This window comes from Nipponia nippon, unplaced genomic scaffold, assembly GCF_047370975.1.
Source record: "Nipponia nippon isolate SJK-2023a ecotype South Korea unplaced genomic scaffold, ASM4737097v1 scaffold_7, whole genome shotgun sequence".
In the NCBI taxonomy this organism is placed as follows: Eukaryota; Metazoa; Chordata; class Aves; order Pelecaniformes; family Threskiornithidae; genus Nipponia; species Nipponia nippon.
Window position 1 is genome coordinate 53,811,188 of NW_028262391.1, and position 13,119 is coordinate 53,824,306.

Sequence of the window (13,119 nt, forward strand, 5' to 3'; positions counted from 1 at the left end):
TGTATTTGCTGGAATAGAAATAGTGGGAAGGGTGTCCTTCCTTCTCTAGGAAGCCATCTGTGCGCAGGGGCTGTGCCCCGCAGGGTCGCTGGGAGCTTCCTGGAGCGCGGTGGGCTGACAGCCTTCTGATCCCCCGACGGACCCTTGTCAGATCTGGAATTTCCTGTTTGGTTCCTCTCCTGACGTCTCTCTGTTTAAACTCTGTCCAGGACACAGCAATGAAATCTCCTGTGCATACCAAACACTGTTACTCTGAGATCTCTGTGGGTTGCCCTGGGTCTCATGTTTAGCGCGGAGTGCACATGTGGTAGCTCTGGTTCTGTGCTCCCGGAACCGCTGACAGAAGGGAATCGCCCAAAACCAGCAGCATCTGGCTTACGGAGTACAGTTTTTACGAAGTTTTAAAGCTCCAGCACTGTTCTGTTGTAGTGCCCTAACTCTGTTTCTGTCAAAAACTTTTTTCTGTTACATTTTTGTTTGGTTTTTTTGTTTGTTTTCTGAAGATCTAAGGCTTTGGGGCGGCAGCGCAGGTCCTACAATCTTCCTGCCCCCCTTCAGGAATGGTGTTGGGGGAAGTTTTCACCACCTTCCAGTTCCTTTCGATTTGCCTCTTATGTTCCTGCTTCTGTTGTATTGCCATTGCTCATTTCCAGCGGTGCATTGCCCGAGGCCAGGCCGCCCATTCCTGGAGCCCATCTTGGGGCGCCAGCTCTCGCAGCCTCCCATTTAGTCCCGAAGAGCGGGGTCGGCGGCCTTTGTGGTGGGGGGTCTCCACAGGAACTGTCTCTCCTCCCTGACTCACCTGCCTTTCTCCTTCTCTCCCCGCCTGCAGGTCCGAGCCGTATCGGGTGCAATGAGCGCTCCGTGCCGGCCCTGCCATGGAAGGCTGTGACTCGCCCGTCATCCCCGGGAAGGACAATGGGTGCGGCATCCCTCAGCACCAGCAATGGACTGATCTCAACAGCGCCCACCTCCCCGACGCGGCCGGCAGCATGGAGCAGCCCGTGGCGGAGAGCCGCGGCCCCTTGGACAGCCTGAGGGTCCCTTTCCCCGAGCGCGTCCCCGAGAGCAGCGCCGCGGCCGGCCCCGGCGCCGAGCCCGCCAGCAAGGAGGTGAGCTGCGGCCAGTGCGCCGCCTCCTTCGCCGGCCTGCAGAGCTACATGGAGCACCGCTGCGCCGGCACCCGCCCGCCCCCGCCGCTGAGGGGGGAGAGCGGGAGTGAGAGCAGCGAGGACGGGGAGGAGGAGAGCGATGTGGAGAACCTGGCCGGCGAGATCGTCTACCAGCCGGACGGCTCAGCCTACATCGTGGAGAGCCTCAGCCAGCTGGTGCAGAGCGGGGGCACCTGCGGCAGCGGGGCTCTCCCCTCGCTGCTCCCGAACTCTCTGCCCAAGCAGGGAGAGCCCTCCGCTGCCGCTCCCGTCTACCCACAGATCATCAACACCTTCCACATAGCCTCATCCTTCGGGAAGTGGTTTGAGGGCTCAGACCAGGCCTTCCCGAATACCTCAGCCCTGGCGGGCATCAGCCCCGTCCTGCACAGCTTCCGCGTCTTCGATGTGCGACACAAAAGCAACAAGGATTACCTGAACAGCGACGGTTCTGCCAAAAGCTCCTGCGTATCCAAAGATGTTCCCAACAATGTGGACCTGTCCAAATTTGATGGCTTTGTGCTCTACGGGAAGAGGAAGCCCATCCTGATGTGTTTCTTGTGCAAGCTCTCCTTTGGGTATGTCCGCTCGTTCGTGACCCACGCGGTGCACGACCACCGAATGACTCTGAGTGAGGAGGAGCGGAAAATTCTTAGCAATAAGAACATCTCCGCTATCATCCAAGGGATAGGCAAAGACAAGGAACCCCTTGTCAGCTTTCTGGAACCAAAAAACAAAACCTTTCAGCACCCTCTTGTTTCCGCAGCTAACCTCATAGGCCCTGGACACAGTTTTTATGGTAAATTCAGTGGCATTCGCATGGAAGGCGAGCAGGCCCTCCAGGCCGGGGCGGCCGGCGGAGCGGAGCCGCCACCGGCGGGCGTCCTGGCCCCTGGCGCGCTCCTCAACCTGGGCGGGCTGACCAGCTCGGCTCTGAAGACTCCCATTACCTCAGTCCCCCTGGGCCCGCTGGCTTCCAGTCCCACCAAATCCTCAGAGGGGAAGGACCCTGGGGTGGCAGAGGGGGAGAAGCAAGAGGGGGGCGACCAGGACAGCCTCTCGGAAAAGGCAGAGCCGGTCGAGGAGGTGGAGGAGGAAGAAGAGGAGGAGGAGGAGGAGGAAGAGGAGGAGGAGGAAGAGGAAGAAGACGAGGATGATGAGGGTTGCAAAGGACTGTTTCCAAGCGAGTTGGAGGACGAACTGGAGGACCGGCCCCAGGAGGACGCTGGGGCTGTGGCAGGCGGCAGCAGCAGCAAAAAGGACCTTGCTCTCTCAAACCAAAGCATTTCTAACTCTCCCTTAATGCCTAACGTGCTCCAGACCCTGTCGCGGGGCACAGCTTCTACTAGTTCTAATTCTGCTTCTTCCTTTGTCTTTGATGGTGCAAACAGGAGGAATCACTTAAGCTTTAACAATGAGGGCGGCGGAGCCAGCGTGGCAGAGGGCAGCAGGAGGCTGGACTTTATCGATGAAAGTGCCAATAAAGACAATGCCACAGCACCAGAACCAAATGAGAGCGCGGAGGGCGAGGACGGGAGCTACATCTCCCATCACCAGCATGCTGGCCCCCTCTGTGAACTTGGGGGTGGGGAGTGCCCCTCGGGGAGCGGCGTGGAGTGCCCAAAGTGCGACACGGTCCTGGGCTCCTCGCGGTCGCTGGGTGGCCACATGACTATGATGCATTCTCGCAACTCATGTAAGACACTCAAGTGTCCCAAGTGCAATTGGCACTACAAGTACCAGCAGACGCTTGAGGCGCACATGAAGGAGAAACATCCCGAGCCGGGTGGCTCCTGCGTCTACTGCAAAAGTGGACAGCCACACCCGCGGCTGGCACGGGGTGAGAGCTACACCTGTGGTTACAAGCCCTTCCGTTGCGAGGTCTGTAACTACTCCACTACTACCAAAGGCAACCTCAGTATTCATATGCAGTCCGACAAGCATCTCAACAACATGCAAAACCTGCAGAACGGAGGGGGAGAGCAAGTCTTCAGCCACACCGCTGGGGCGGCGGCGGCAGCTGCGGCAGCCGCCGCGGCCGCGGCAGCCAACATTGGTAGCACCTGTGGGGCCCCCTCCCCCACCAAACCAAAAACCAAACCTACGTGGCGGTGCGAGGTGTGCGACTATGAGACCAATGTAGCTAGAAACCTTCGTATTCACATGACCAGTGAGAAGCACATGCACAATATGATGCTGCTTCAGCAAAATATGTCCCAAATCCAACACAACCGGCACCTGGGCCTCGGCAGCCTGCCGTCCCCCGCCGAGGCTGAGCTCTACCAGTACTACCTGGCGCAGAACATGAACCTTCCCAACTTGAAGATGGACAGCACTTCCTCAGATGCACAGTTCATGATGGGTGGATTCCAGCTCGATCCCACCAATCCCATGGCAACGATGGCTCCATCTCTAGGTGAGGCTGAAGGGTTTTCCACCGTGTCCGTGTGTAAGGGAGGGATCGTGTTTGCATTACCGCAAAACCCTCGTGCGCAGACTGGGCGCTGTGTGCCACAGCCATTCCTTCTGTCTCTGCGGCCCGCTGTGTAGTGCAGCCGCAATGCGGTGAGTTGCCTTTGTGTGGTGGTCGAGGATGGAGATGACGCAGTGGAGACCTCTCTTCTGCATTCCCCCAGACCGGTTTTTCTCATCCTGGGAAAATATGTTACTTTTCTGGTACATTTTCTAAGAGTTTTAGTAGGGAGCTAATAAAACAGTAGATAGGGATTATTGCTGATGTGTGTTAAATGTTCCTCCTCATTGTGGAAAGCATCCTTACTACCGTGTTTCCAAATGATTTTTCCTCGGTTTGGTACCGGGTGTGAGGAGCTTGGCGGGTGGCTTTGCGAGAGGCTCTGATCAGCTACTGGCGCCCTCAAAGGCAGGTGTTGAGTTGGTTCGTACGTGCTATGTTGCCCTGAGGAGAAAAGGTAAGCCAGTTTTGAGAGCTGCGGTGAGTTCAGTGGAAGGGGTGGTGTTCCTCTGCTGAGGAAACTGAGCTGAGACCGTTCCTCTGATGCCAGCATGAGATACAAGATTCGCGGCTTGACCAGATGAGAATTGCTAAACTGGAGGGGAATGGCTATAGAGAGAGAAGATTATTTCTCTCATCACATGACAAAAGCACTTAAAAATGAGCTACCAAATGCATTTTTTCCTGACAACGAGCGTTCGTTGTGTTCGTGTTGGCGCTGTGCTTGGCGCAGTGGGGGGCACGCCCTATCCCTGCATAATTTAGTCCAAGAATTAGACTTAGAGTGGGGACAGAGGGTCAGGTCCTGTTAGGTTCCTCCCTCGTGCTGCTCGTGTCGCCCAGGGCCGGCAGCAGCCGCTGGCAGCGTGCACGCGCTTCCCGGTGCGTTGGAACTCCGCAGCGCTGTAGGGTGAGAGCTGGCGCAGAACGGAGGCCCCCGCTTCAGGCGTGGCAGACGCTGACTGAAATTACTGTTGTCTCTATCTTGGTTTGCTGCTGCTGAGGATTTTTCACGGTGCCTTGAGAAAGTATGTGAAAAGAAATCTGCCACTTTACCTGCTTTCCTCTGAACTAATTTTTCCGTGCTGCACTCTGCCCTCCCTAACCTTGTCCGTCCATCGATGCTGTTAGTACTGATGTGCTCCGTTACTGGTTCATTGGTCTCCTGCATGTTCTCCTTTCCTTCAGCTATTCATAGTACAGTTTATTATTAGTCCAGAAGGACATGAAAGTCATACGAGAGAACAACACCACAAGATACTAAAAAAATGAAAAAGAAAACGAAGGAACTCAAGTGACTATAAATTAATTATCTTTTTTTTTTTTTTTTTCCCTGTGATGTCCCAGCTTGCATCTTTGGGAGGTCAAGGACACAGTCTTTTTTAGTGTGTTTTCAATAGCTCCAAGTTGCCAGCAGATGTAATTGACAGTCATTTGTAATTTAGCTTGTAGTGTGTAAAGTTGCAGTGTCGTCTGTGGTGGGTTTCTTGGAAGGCGCCCTTGTGGAGCTCATGGCCCCTCCTTCCTGAAGCGCAGGGCAGTTGGTATGAGAGGAGTTGGGAGTATTTTAACTGAAGCATCCTAAAGTGCATGACAAGGCCTTGAATGTATATGAACTCGCCTGGAGAGTGATTTGTGAATTGTACACTTGATGGTTGCAAATCTCGAGCTGAGGATTACAGAGGGAGGCCCTTCCCGTGTCAATAAGCACTTGACACAAGCCCAGCTCGTTAAGACTTACATACACACGCTATGAGCTTTGCGAGAAGCGAAACAGATTTTTCCCATTTTTACACTTCAGTCCAAAACTGGATTTGAGTATTAATAATTCTGACGAGTCTGCTTTTGGGTTTTTGCTGCATGATGTGTTCAGGAGAGACTGATTTAAAGGGAGGATTTCAGGATATATCTTAAAAGGGATGCTTAGAAAAATCACTACGATGAGGAGATGCGGACCATAAAAGGCAAGTGGTGGGTTCCCTGCTCTTCAGATATTTAGTGAGCAGGTACGCAGGAGTAGCTGTACAGAGTATAATTCTGCCGTGGCAGGGAGGGATAGAGTGGATCAACAAACAAGATCGTTGACTGCTTTGATGGAAAGACAGGTTCCTGGCAGTGCATGCAGATGGGACTTGCTCTCTCCAACCAGCTCTTCTCTGTGTGAGCACGAGACATGCTTGATGAAAATGAGGTGCTGTTCCTCTGACAAACTCAGCGTTCAGGTTGTCTTGTCAGCTGTAGTTCATCCTGCTTAGGACTGTAATGAACATTGTGGTATTGCATTTCTGCAGAAAAGACAGTGCACGTCCACTGCCCAAAGCTGTGGTCTGCGCCAGCTGTGGTTATATGCTTTCAGGAAGGTTGGTACGGTTCTGCCTGAACTTTGAGTGTCCTCCCAGTGTTGGCTGTTTCTCAGCAAACAGGTTGAAACATAGGAAACTAAAAGTTAAGGAAATAAAATACCTCTTTTTGATTGACCGACTAACTGTTGACCTGAAGGTTCCTTTAATAAGATTGTTAAGCTGAGCTATGACGTAAGATCAAGTTAAAATACCAAAAAGCTGCAGGAGGAGCATAAATGTCTTAAAAATGGAACAGGAGAGCAAGGTGGAGCAAAGGTCCTAAGAAGAGGCTGGTGGTTGGTCTCTGTGCTTTGGCATGAAAAGTTAACGTTAGAAAAAGAAAGTCTCTGTCCGCATCTTCAAAGCGCTCTGATGTAAATAAGAGCTTGCTGCATTCATTTACTGTAAGTGAATGGAGTTCAGCTCTTGGTTTGAAGAGTAGATGTGGCACAAAGACAGTAAGCGTCCTGCTGGCTTTCCTTGACATGCTCTTGCACTCTCGTTATTAATAGTGGTTGTCTTCTCCTTGGGCGTACAAAGTGTCTGTCAACACTGTTTTTAAAAGACTGTCCACTCTTGGACAAGAGATGAGCTCTAATAGTGCAGGAGTGGCACTTTTCAGGTTGGTTTTTGTACTTGCCACATTCTGCACCGTTGCCCGCTTCTGACGGCAGTGCGGTGGCCAAACTGTAATACTCCCATCACTTGGACTTGTGAATGCTGACCTTTTTTTATTTGGCAGGGACCGTGCTCAGGTACTGCATGAGGTAACATTTCTTGCTTCTCCAGGTAGGCAAGAAAAAACAGGATAAAGCGTTACGCCATTCTTGAAATGGCCACGGAAACTTTCAGTGCGGTACTAAGGAGTTCTTTGTCCTCTGAAACTTTGTAGGGTTTTTCTTGCCACGTTTCATGGGCAGTGGGTTGGATACTTCTCCTTCGGAGGGTAGGTAGCAAGGGCTATTGCAGTCCTTTGCCAGCCTTACGCACTGGCTGCGATTGCGTTTTTCTTCAGATAGGGTACTGACCAGCAGCGGAGAGGAGTAGGCGGAGGGACAGCTGTGCTTGGCTTTCGCTGTGCATTTGGTGGGTGCAAGAGTTGCACTGAGAGCAGCGTATGTTCTGCTCTGTGCTTCTCTTCTGGCAAGTAAAGAATTCAGCTTTTCTGACCTCTTTCTCCCCTTTTTCCTTCGTGCAGTGGGTGGAGAGATCCCCCTGGACATGCGGTTAGGTGGTGGACAGCTGGTGTCTGAGGAGCTAATGAACTTGGGTGAGAGTTTCACGCAAACAAATGACCCATCACTGAAGCTCTTCCAGTGTGCTGTGTGCAACAAGTTCACTACAGATAATTTGGACATGCTGGGCCTCCACATGAACGTGGAGCGTAGCCTCCCTGAAGACGAGTGGAAGGCAGTGATGGGGGACTCGTACCAGTGCAAGTTGTGCCGCTACAACACGCAGCTCAAGGCAAACTTCCAACTCCACTGTAAGACGGACAAGCATGTGCAGAAATACCAGCTGGTAGCGCATATCAAGGAGGGTGGCAAGGCCAATGAGTGGAGGCTGAAGTGCGTGGCCATTGGGAATCCGGTACATCTGAAATGCAATGCTTGCGACTACTACACCAACAGTCTAGAGAAGCTGCGTCTTCACACAGTGAACTCGAGGCATGAGGCCAGCCTGAAGCTCTATAAGGTAAGGGTTGGCTTTGCTTCATCTTCCTTCATTGCCCAAGTGCTGCAACAAAGGAAAATCTATTTTGAACCGCAGTGGATTGTGAACCTTTGGAGACGAGCTGCTCAGATCTCTCCAGCGGGACCCAATCTCACTTGCGTGGTACAGCTCTTCAGCCTGCGTTCTGATAGCAACTGTGGTTGTTAAAGCCTTAGGCCAATGGGTGTTCATGTCAAGATGCTTTAATGAGGGCTTGCACGTCTTATAGCACCGCAGATTTGTTAAACAGTACTTTTGCATAAAAATTCAACAGTCACTATTGAAAACATTGTGCAAGATGGTATTTGCCACACTGTTGTTGACTCTTTTCCATAAGGCGTTTTGTTAACCCCTATGAGATTCTTCATGAGCACTTGAAGGCTTTTGCTGTTGTTAGAGAAGTGTGTTCATCCTGGCATTGAGAAGGCCGGGTGGATGGAGTGGGGAGGGATGGAGGATGGCTGCTGTCTCTGTGCTTTTGTGCTTTTATGCTCTGTGTGCGTTAAGGCTGGGATCTGTAAGCAAAGTGTTGCTTGAGGCCAGAGAAGGGAGAAGGCCAGAAGAGAAGCCTGTGTACACGCGCATGTGCTTCACTGGGCATATGGGCAGACCGTATTTGGAGGCATTGCAGATTTTCATCCACGGCAATATTTGGCCTGTGGCTGCCATCTTGTTTTCTTCAGTCTGTCGTGTCCCGTCCCCCACCTTATTTTGTGTCGTCTTTGTAACCATCTTCTCTTTCCTGACTTATTTCTCTCGTTCACAACCCCCTCCCCTCGCTGGCCTGAACCCTGTGGGCTGTAACCCAAGAGGAGCTCCGGATACAGTAAATAGTCCCTTCACTCATGCAGCAGAATTGCTCCAGACGTTTCTATTGATTTTCACTGGACTTAAAGCTTCACCTTTTTCTCTAATCATCCCATAATGGCTTTAGTATGAACAATCAGGTACGACTTGCCATAAATCTAAGCAGCCGCATACCTTCCGTTCACACATGCTATCCCACTCGTTGTCTTCTCATTTCTCTCAGGTTTTTTTTATATTCTTTCTGTTCTCATCCTTTTCTTCCTGCTTTCCCCCAAACATGGTGAGATTTTTTTTTTATATATAAGTACATATGCACACAGACTGTATTTTGTGCTTCTTAATTATTTCTTTGAATGTTTTTCTTTATGTAATGGGAATTTAAAACTTGACAGTAGCCCACCCATGTCACGGTGCAGACACATTAGATTTCAAAACTCCTGGATTTTCCCTAGCAATGAGCAGTTCCAGCAAATTCAGAGAGGATGGAGACAACCAGGAGCATTATAGGTTTGCCTTGAACTATGGTTGTTGGACCTGCCTGGAGTTGATGGGGAACTGCTCAGAGGAGGAATACGTTTCTGCTGAGCTCGCTATTGAGGCCAAGGCTGCTGTGACGATTGCTGTTACCATCATCAGCTGGGATCCAGCATAACACAGCAGAGTCTGGCTCTAAAAATGGTCAGATCTGCACACACGCCTTTGCTCTCAGCTGTGCAGGAGACCTGAGAGAGTAAAAGCAGCTTGGGACCTGGGGGCAGGAGAGTCCCAGTGAGACTTTAAAAAGCCAGCTGAGGAATGGAATCGCCTCTGTCTGTGGAATTCAGTTTGGGATACAAAGGGGTTGTTTGAAAGCTCTATTATGAGTTTTAACACATAATATTGTTCTTTTAAATATACACTGCAAAAGTTTAAAAATTCTTTCTCTAGACCCTTCATCTATAGTGGTTTCTACTGGGGAAGAAGCAATTGAGGCGCTAGAATTCTCTCACTCCGAGGGGGGGAAGAAAGGAAAAAACCCCCACCAAAGTCAGAGTGGGGGACAGCCCTAGGTGCTTGTAATAAAGATTCCTGAAATGCTTTCCTCAGACAGGCAAAGAGAAGTTGTCAGTTTTCGGGTTGGTAAGAGGCCTGGGCAGTTCTCAGAGCTCTTACAGCCCTGCGTTGCTTCTGCCGCAAAAGCAGCGAAACACCAGAGGGAGAATAACACGTTGCAGAGTAATGAGGTCTTGTTGTATGGCCCATATATTAGCTTTCTAGTATGCCTATATAAAGCCTGTAGCAGGGGAGAGCGGACGGCTGGATTCTCAGCATCTTGCTCCAGCGTAGCTGGAATCAGTGTCTGACTGCACGGAAGTACCTGTCCGTGGGTCAAGCAAGCCTCAGTGCGATTCTTCCCGTCTTCGGAGTGGTTGTAATGCCGTGTCTCTTTTGATGGCTGAAAAGATGCAGTGGGAGTGGGGGTAGCTCACAGAATGGTTTCTCTTCTCTCAGGCCTTGGTGTGGTCTGCAGTAAATTGAGATTGATTGGATGTTATTTTTCCTCTTGCTAATGTAATCCATTAGCCTGGCACATGCATAATCAGTTTAGAGCACAGTTAACTGGATGTAATCGAGTTCTTCCCTGCCTGCTGGAGAAAATCCTCTCCAGATGCTGCTGGGTGAGAGCACATACTAGGCTTATCACACACAATCCTCCTTATTCTGCTTTTTTGCCGTTTTTCTCTTAAATCACATGTTATTGGCCACTTGCATTGCCCAAGAGCCACTTCTGTTAGTGCGACGTGCTGCCAAAAAATGTGATCTGGAGACATTGTTAGCCCATAGTCTGGTGAACCTTTCAGTCTTCTGCAGTGCCTCAGTGCTGGAGGAGGAGGTCTGGTCTTCTGCTGCCATCTTCGTCCTGCGCATTGCAATAGCTTGCATCAGACCTCTTCCCGTGTCGGTGATGAGGGGGCAGGGGTGCTGCAGTGGGGTCCTTGCTTACGACAAGAAACTGGAAGGGTCGGGTAATCTTTCCCTTATTTTTATCTTCTCCCTGAATCCCTACTGTCCCCCTAAAATGCTGCACCTAGATCTTGTCGTGTATCTTGCACTTGCTGGGGAATGCGGTACTGGTGCCTCTCACCATGACTACTTATCTCCTTGGCGCAGTTGGTGGGTTTTATATTCTGGGAAACTACCTGGAAAGCAAGAGTACTGTTGTAAATGTGTGTGCTTAAATTTTTGAGGTGGCTTGAGGTAGATGACGGGTTTGAAGACCCTTCATCTCTTAGCTAGGACAGCCTGATGAGTATAGCGAGGCCGAGGTTGAGTTACACTGGTGGTTGTAAGCAGAGGCAGAGACTGTGCAAACTCTTGACAAGTGCAGGCTTACTGTAACAGAAGCTGAGTCTTGTCTCCTCGTGACCGCAGAGGACTAGACCAGACTTGAAGCAGAGCAGCGTTCCCCACATCTGGAAGAGGTCGGGCACGAGTTCCCGGCGTCTATTGCACAGGTGGAATTTCCAGAAGGAATTAATCTGCTCAAGCAAGAGCCAAGTTCGGATGTTTCCTACAACTTCCTGAAAATCTCTGGTTCAAAACTTGCAACTCAGAAGAAGTTTAAACAAAGAACTACTGAAGAAACACACTGCGGGCCAGACTGCCAAGTGAGTGCATTCAATGAGTTCATTCAGTGTCTTCCTTTTCAGTCTTTCCAAGTGCTGAGTTAACTTTTTTAGGGAATAGGGAGTCTGAAGGAGAGGGCTGGGGTTACATGATGCCCTGCATAGAGGTTCTTTGTTAACTGGGAGATGCAGTGTGCAGGAAAACGACCCCTTAATATCAGCAGTCAAGATACTAGCGGTGATGAAACTTTGTGGATCTGTGCTGACTTAGAAAGAAGCAAAGATAACCTGTGGGAAGGAAAACAGGAGGTGCAGCTACAAACCCAGCAGAAGGCGGTGGGAGCTCCCAGTTCCGCTGCAGAGCAGCGTGTGTCTCGTCCTGCCTCTCCCGCCGGCGCAGCAGCAGGGTGTTCGTCTCTTGAGAGCGGAGAGGCTGAGCTGGAGTTACTGCAGCAAGACGCTGAGCTGCGCTGGGGTTTGGGAGCCAAGCTTTGCAGTTCCAGTGAAGCACAATGCATGAGACAGACCGGAACCAAAAGCCTGTGTTCTACGTGGTGTTAATCGAAGAGCTGTGCTGGGGCTGCTGGTCTTAAACGAAGATACTGGTCAAATAGGCAATTGAGAAAGCTTGTGGAAAGGAAGATAACTCCAAGGACACGGCAGCGTGAGAGTGTAGAACGTGTAGGGGAGTGACAGAGGACTTGGGGTGACAGTGTGCATTGACTGACTTGACTCCAGGAAGATACCACAGAATCCCCAGCAGTGGTTAACATCACCCAATGAAGAGTACATCAAGGCTGTCACCAGCTGCTGGACCAGGATGGTGGCTGCAATGTGCTAGGGGAAGTTCGACAGCCTGCAGTGTGGGAAGTGCAATAGGAGCCACGTATGGTAGCTACCACTCTGCAACTGGGGTAAAGCGTCGTGGCAGCGTGTGATGCAGTGACCAAACTTCTGCAGGCTCCAAGTGTCAACTTAAAGAAACTTGTTGGAAAATCCCGAAAAGCTTTTAATCCCAGATGATGCATGGAATATTGTATGAGATGTAGTTACTGAATGATAATGACAATGCATTCAAATTCAATATCCTTCCATAATAGAAACAGACAAAAAGAGCATTTACCATAATAGTATCTAGCTTTGAAGTTAAAACTACATGCAAATGGGTGAGCTACTGTTAGAGAAATTAAAAGGGTGTGATGTGTGCAGGTCACAGAGGATTTACTTAAAACCACATTAGGTGCTTGTATTAAATGTATCCTACCCATGAGAAAAAGTGGAAAACAGAGCGGGGGGGAAAACCCTGCCAAAGTCCACAGAAAGTCCAACGTGATTAAATAGGAAAGTATTTCAAGGGGAGGCAGAAAAAGGATAAAGGGAAGAAGGACCACAGCATGGGGAGGAGAAGGAAGAGCGAATTCTTCTTGCCCATGTTTCAGAGAAGAACTGAAGGCTGCCTCTTTACATAGGATAAAGCCAAGAGCTGGTGTCAGACGGAGGTACCGGTGAAGGAAGAAGGCACTGGGGTTACCAGGACTAGAGTTCTGCAGGAGCTGCACGTGAAATGGCAGACTCCTGGCAGTAGTGTATGCCAGAAACGACAACGCATTAAGTCAGCAAATGGATAGAAACTGTAGTAAGAAGAGTCTTAGTAGGCATGTGGATTAGAAAGGGGAAAAAAAATGGGCTTTTGGAAGAGAAGGTTCTGCCAGCACTGCTAGTTATTTGGAGTCAGCCAGCCTACAGGCAGGGCTGGGCTGGTTCACGTGGGCAGTGGGTTTCCCAGGGCCTTTGCCAAGATTCTTCAGGAACAGCTCTTAAGCAAAGATGTGGTTCTCATCACTGGGGGAAGAGGTCTGTGAAGGATGAGAAATAAAAAGTGAAATAAAAACAACTTTCCACAATGGAGAAAAAAGGTTAGAAAGATACGTGGCTATTTTCTGTGTTTGTAAGTGATCCAAAAATGGAGTAAAAGGCAAGCTTAAAAACCTGCTATAAGGTAAAAATATGTAGACCGCTTAGGTGTA

General features: G+C 50.2%; 1 protein-coding gene across 2 annotated transcripts in view; it reads left to right on the plus strand.

Annotated features, from left to right (window-relative positions):
* ZFHX3 (zinc finger homeobox 3) overlaps positions 1 to 13,119 on the plus strand; it is a 683,250-nt gene that overhangs the window by 567,168 nt on the left and 102,963 nt on the right. For both annotated transcript variants that reach the window (XM_087738652.1, XM_087738654.1), the window contains 2 exons: positions 833 to 3,567; positions 7,165 to 7,661. In XM_087738652.1, the coding sequence (XP_087594778.1) occupies positions 879 to 3,567; positions 7,165 to 7,661 (3,186 nt within the window). In that variant the 5' untranslated portion in view covers positions 833 to 878. The remainder of the gene's footprint in view (positions 1 to 832; positions 3,568 to 7,164; positions 7,662 to 13,119) is intronic.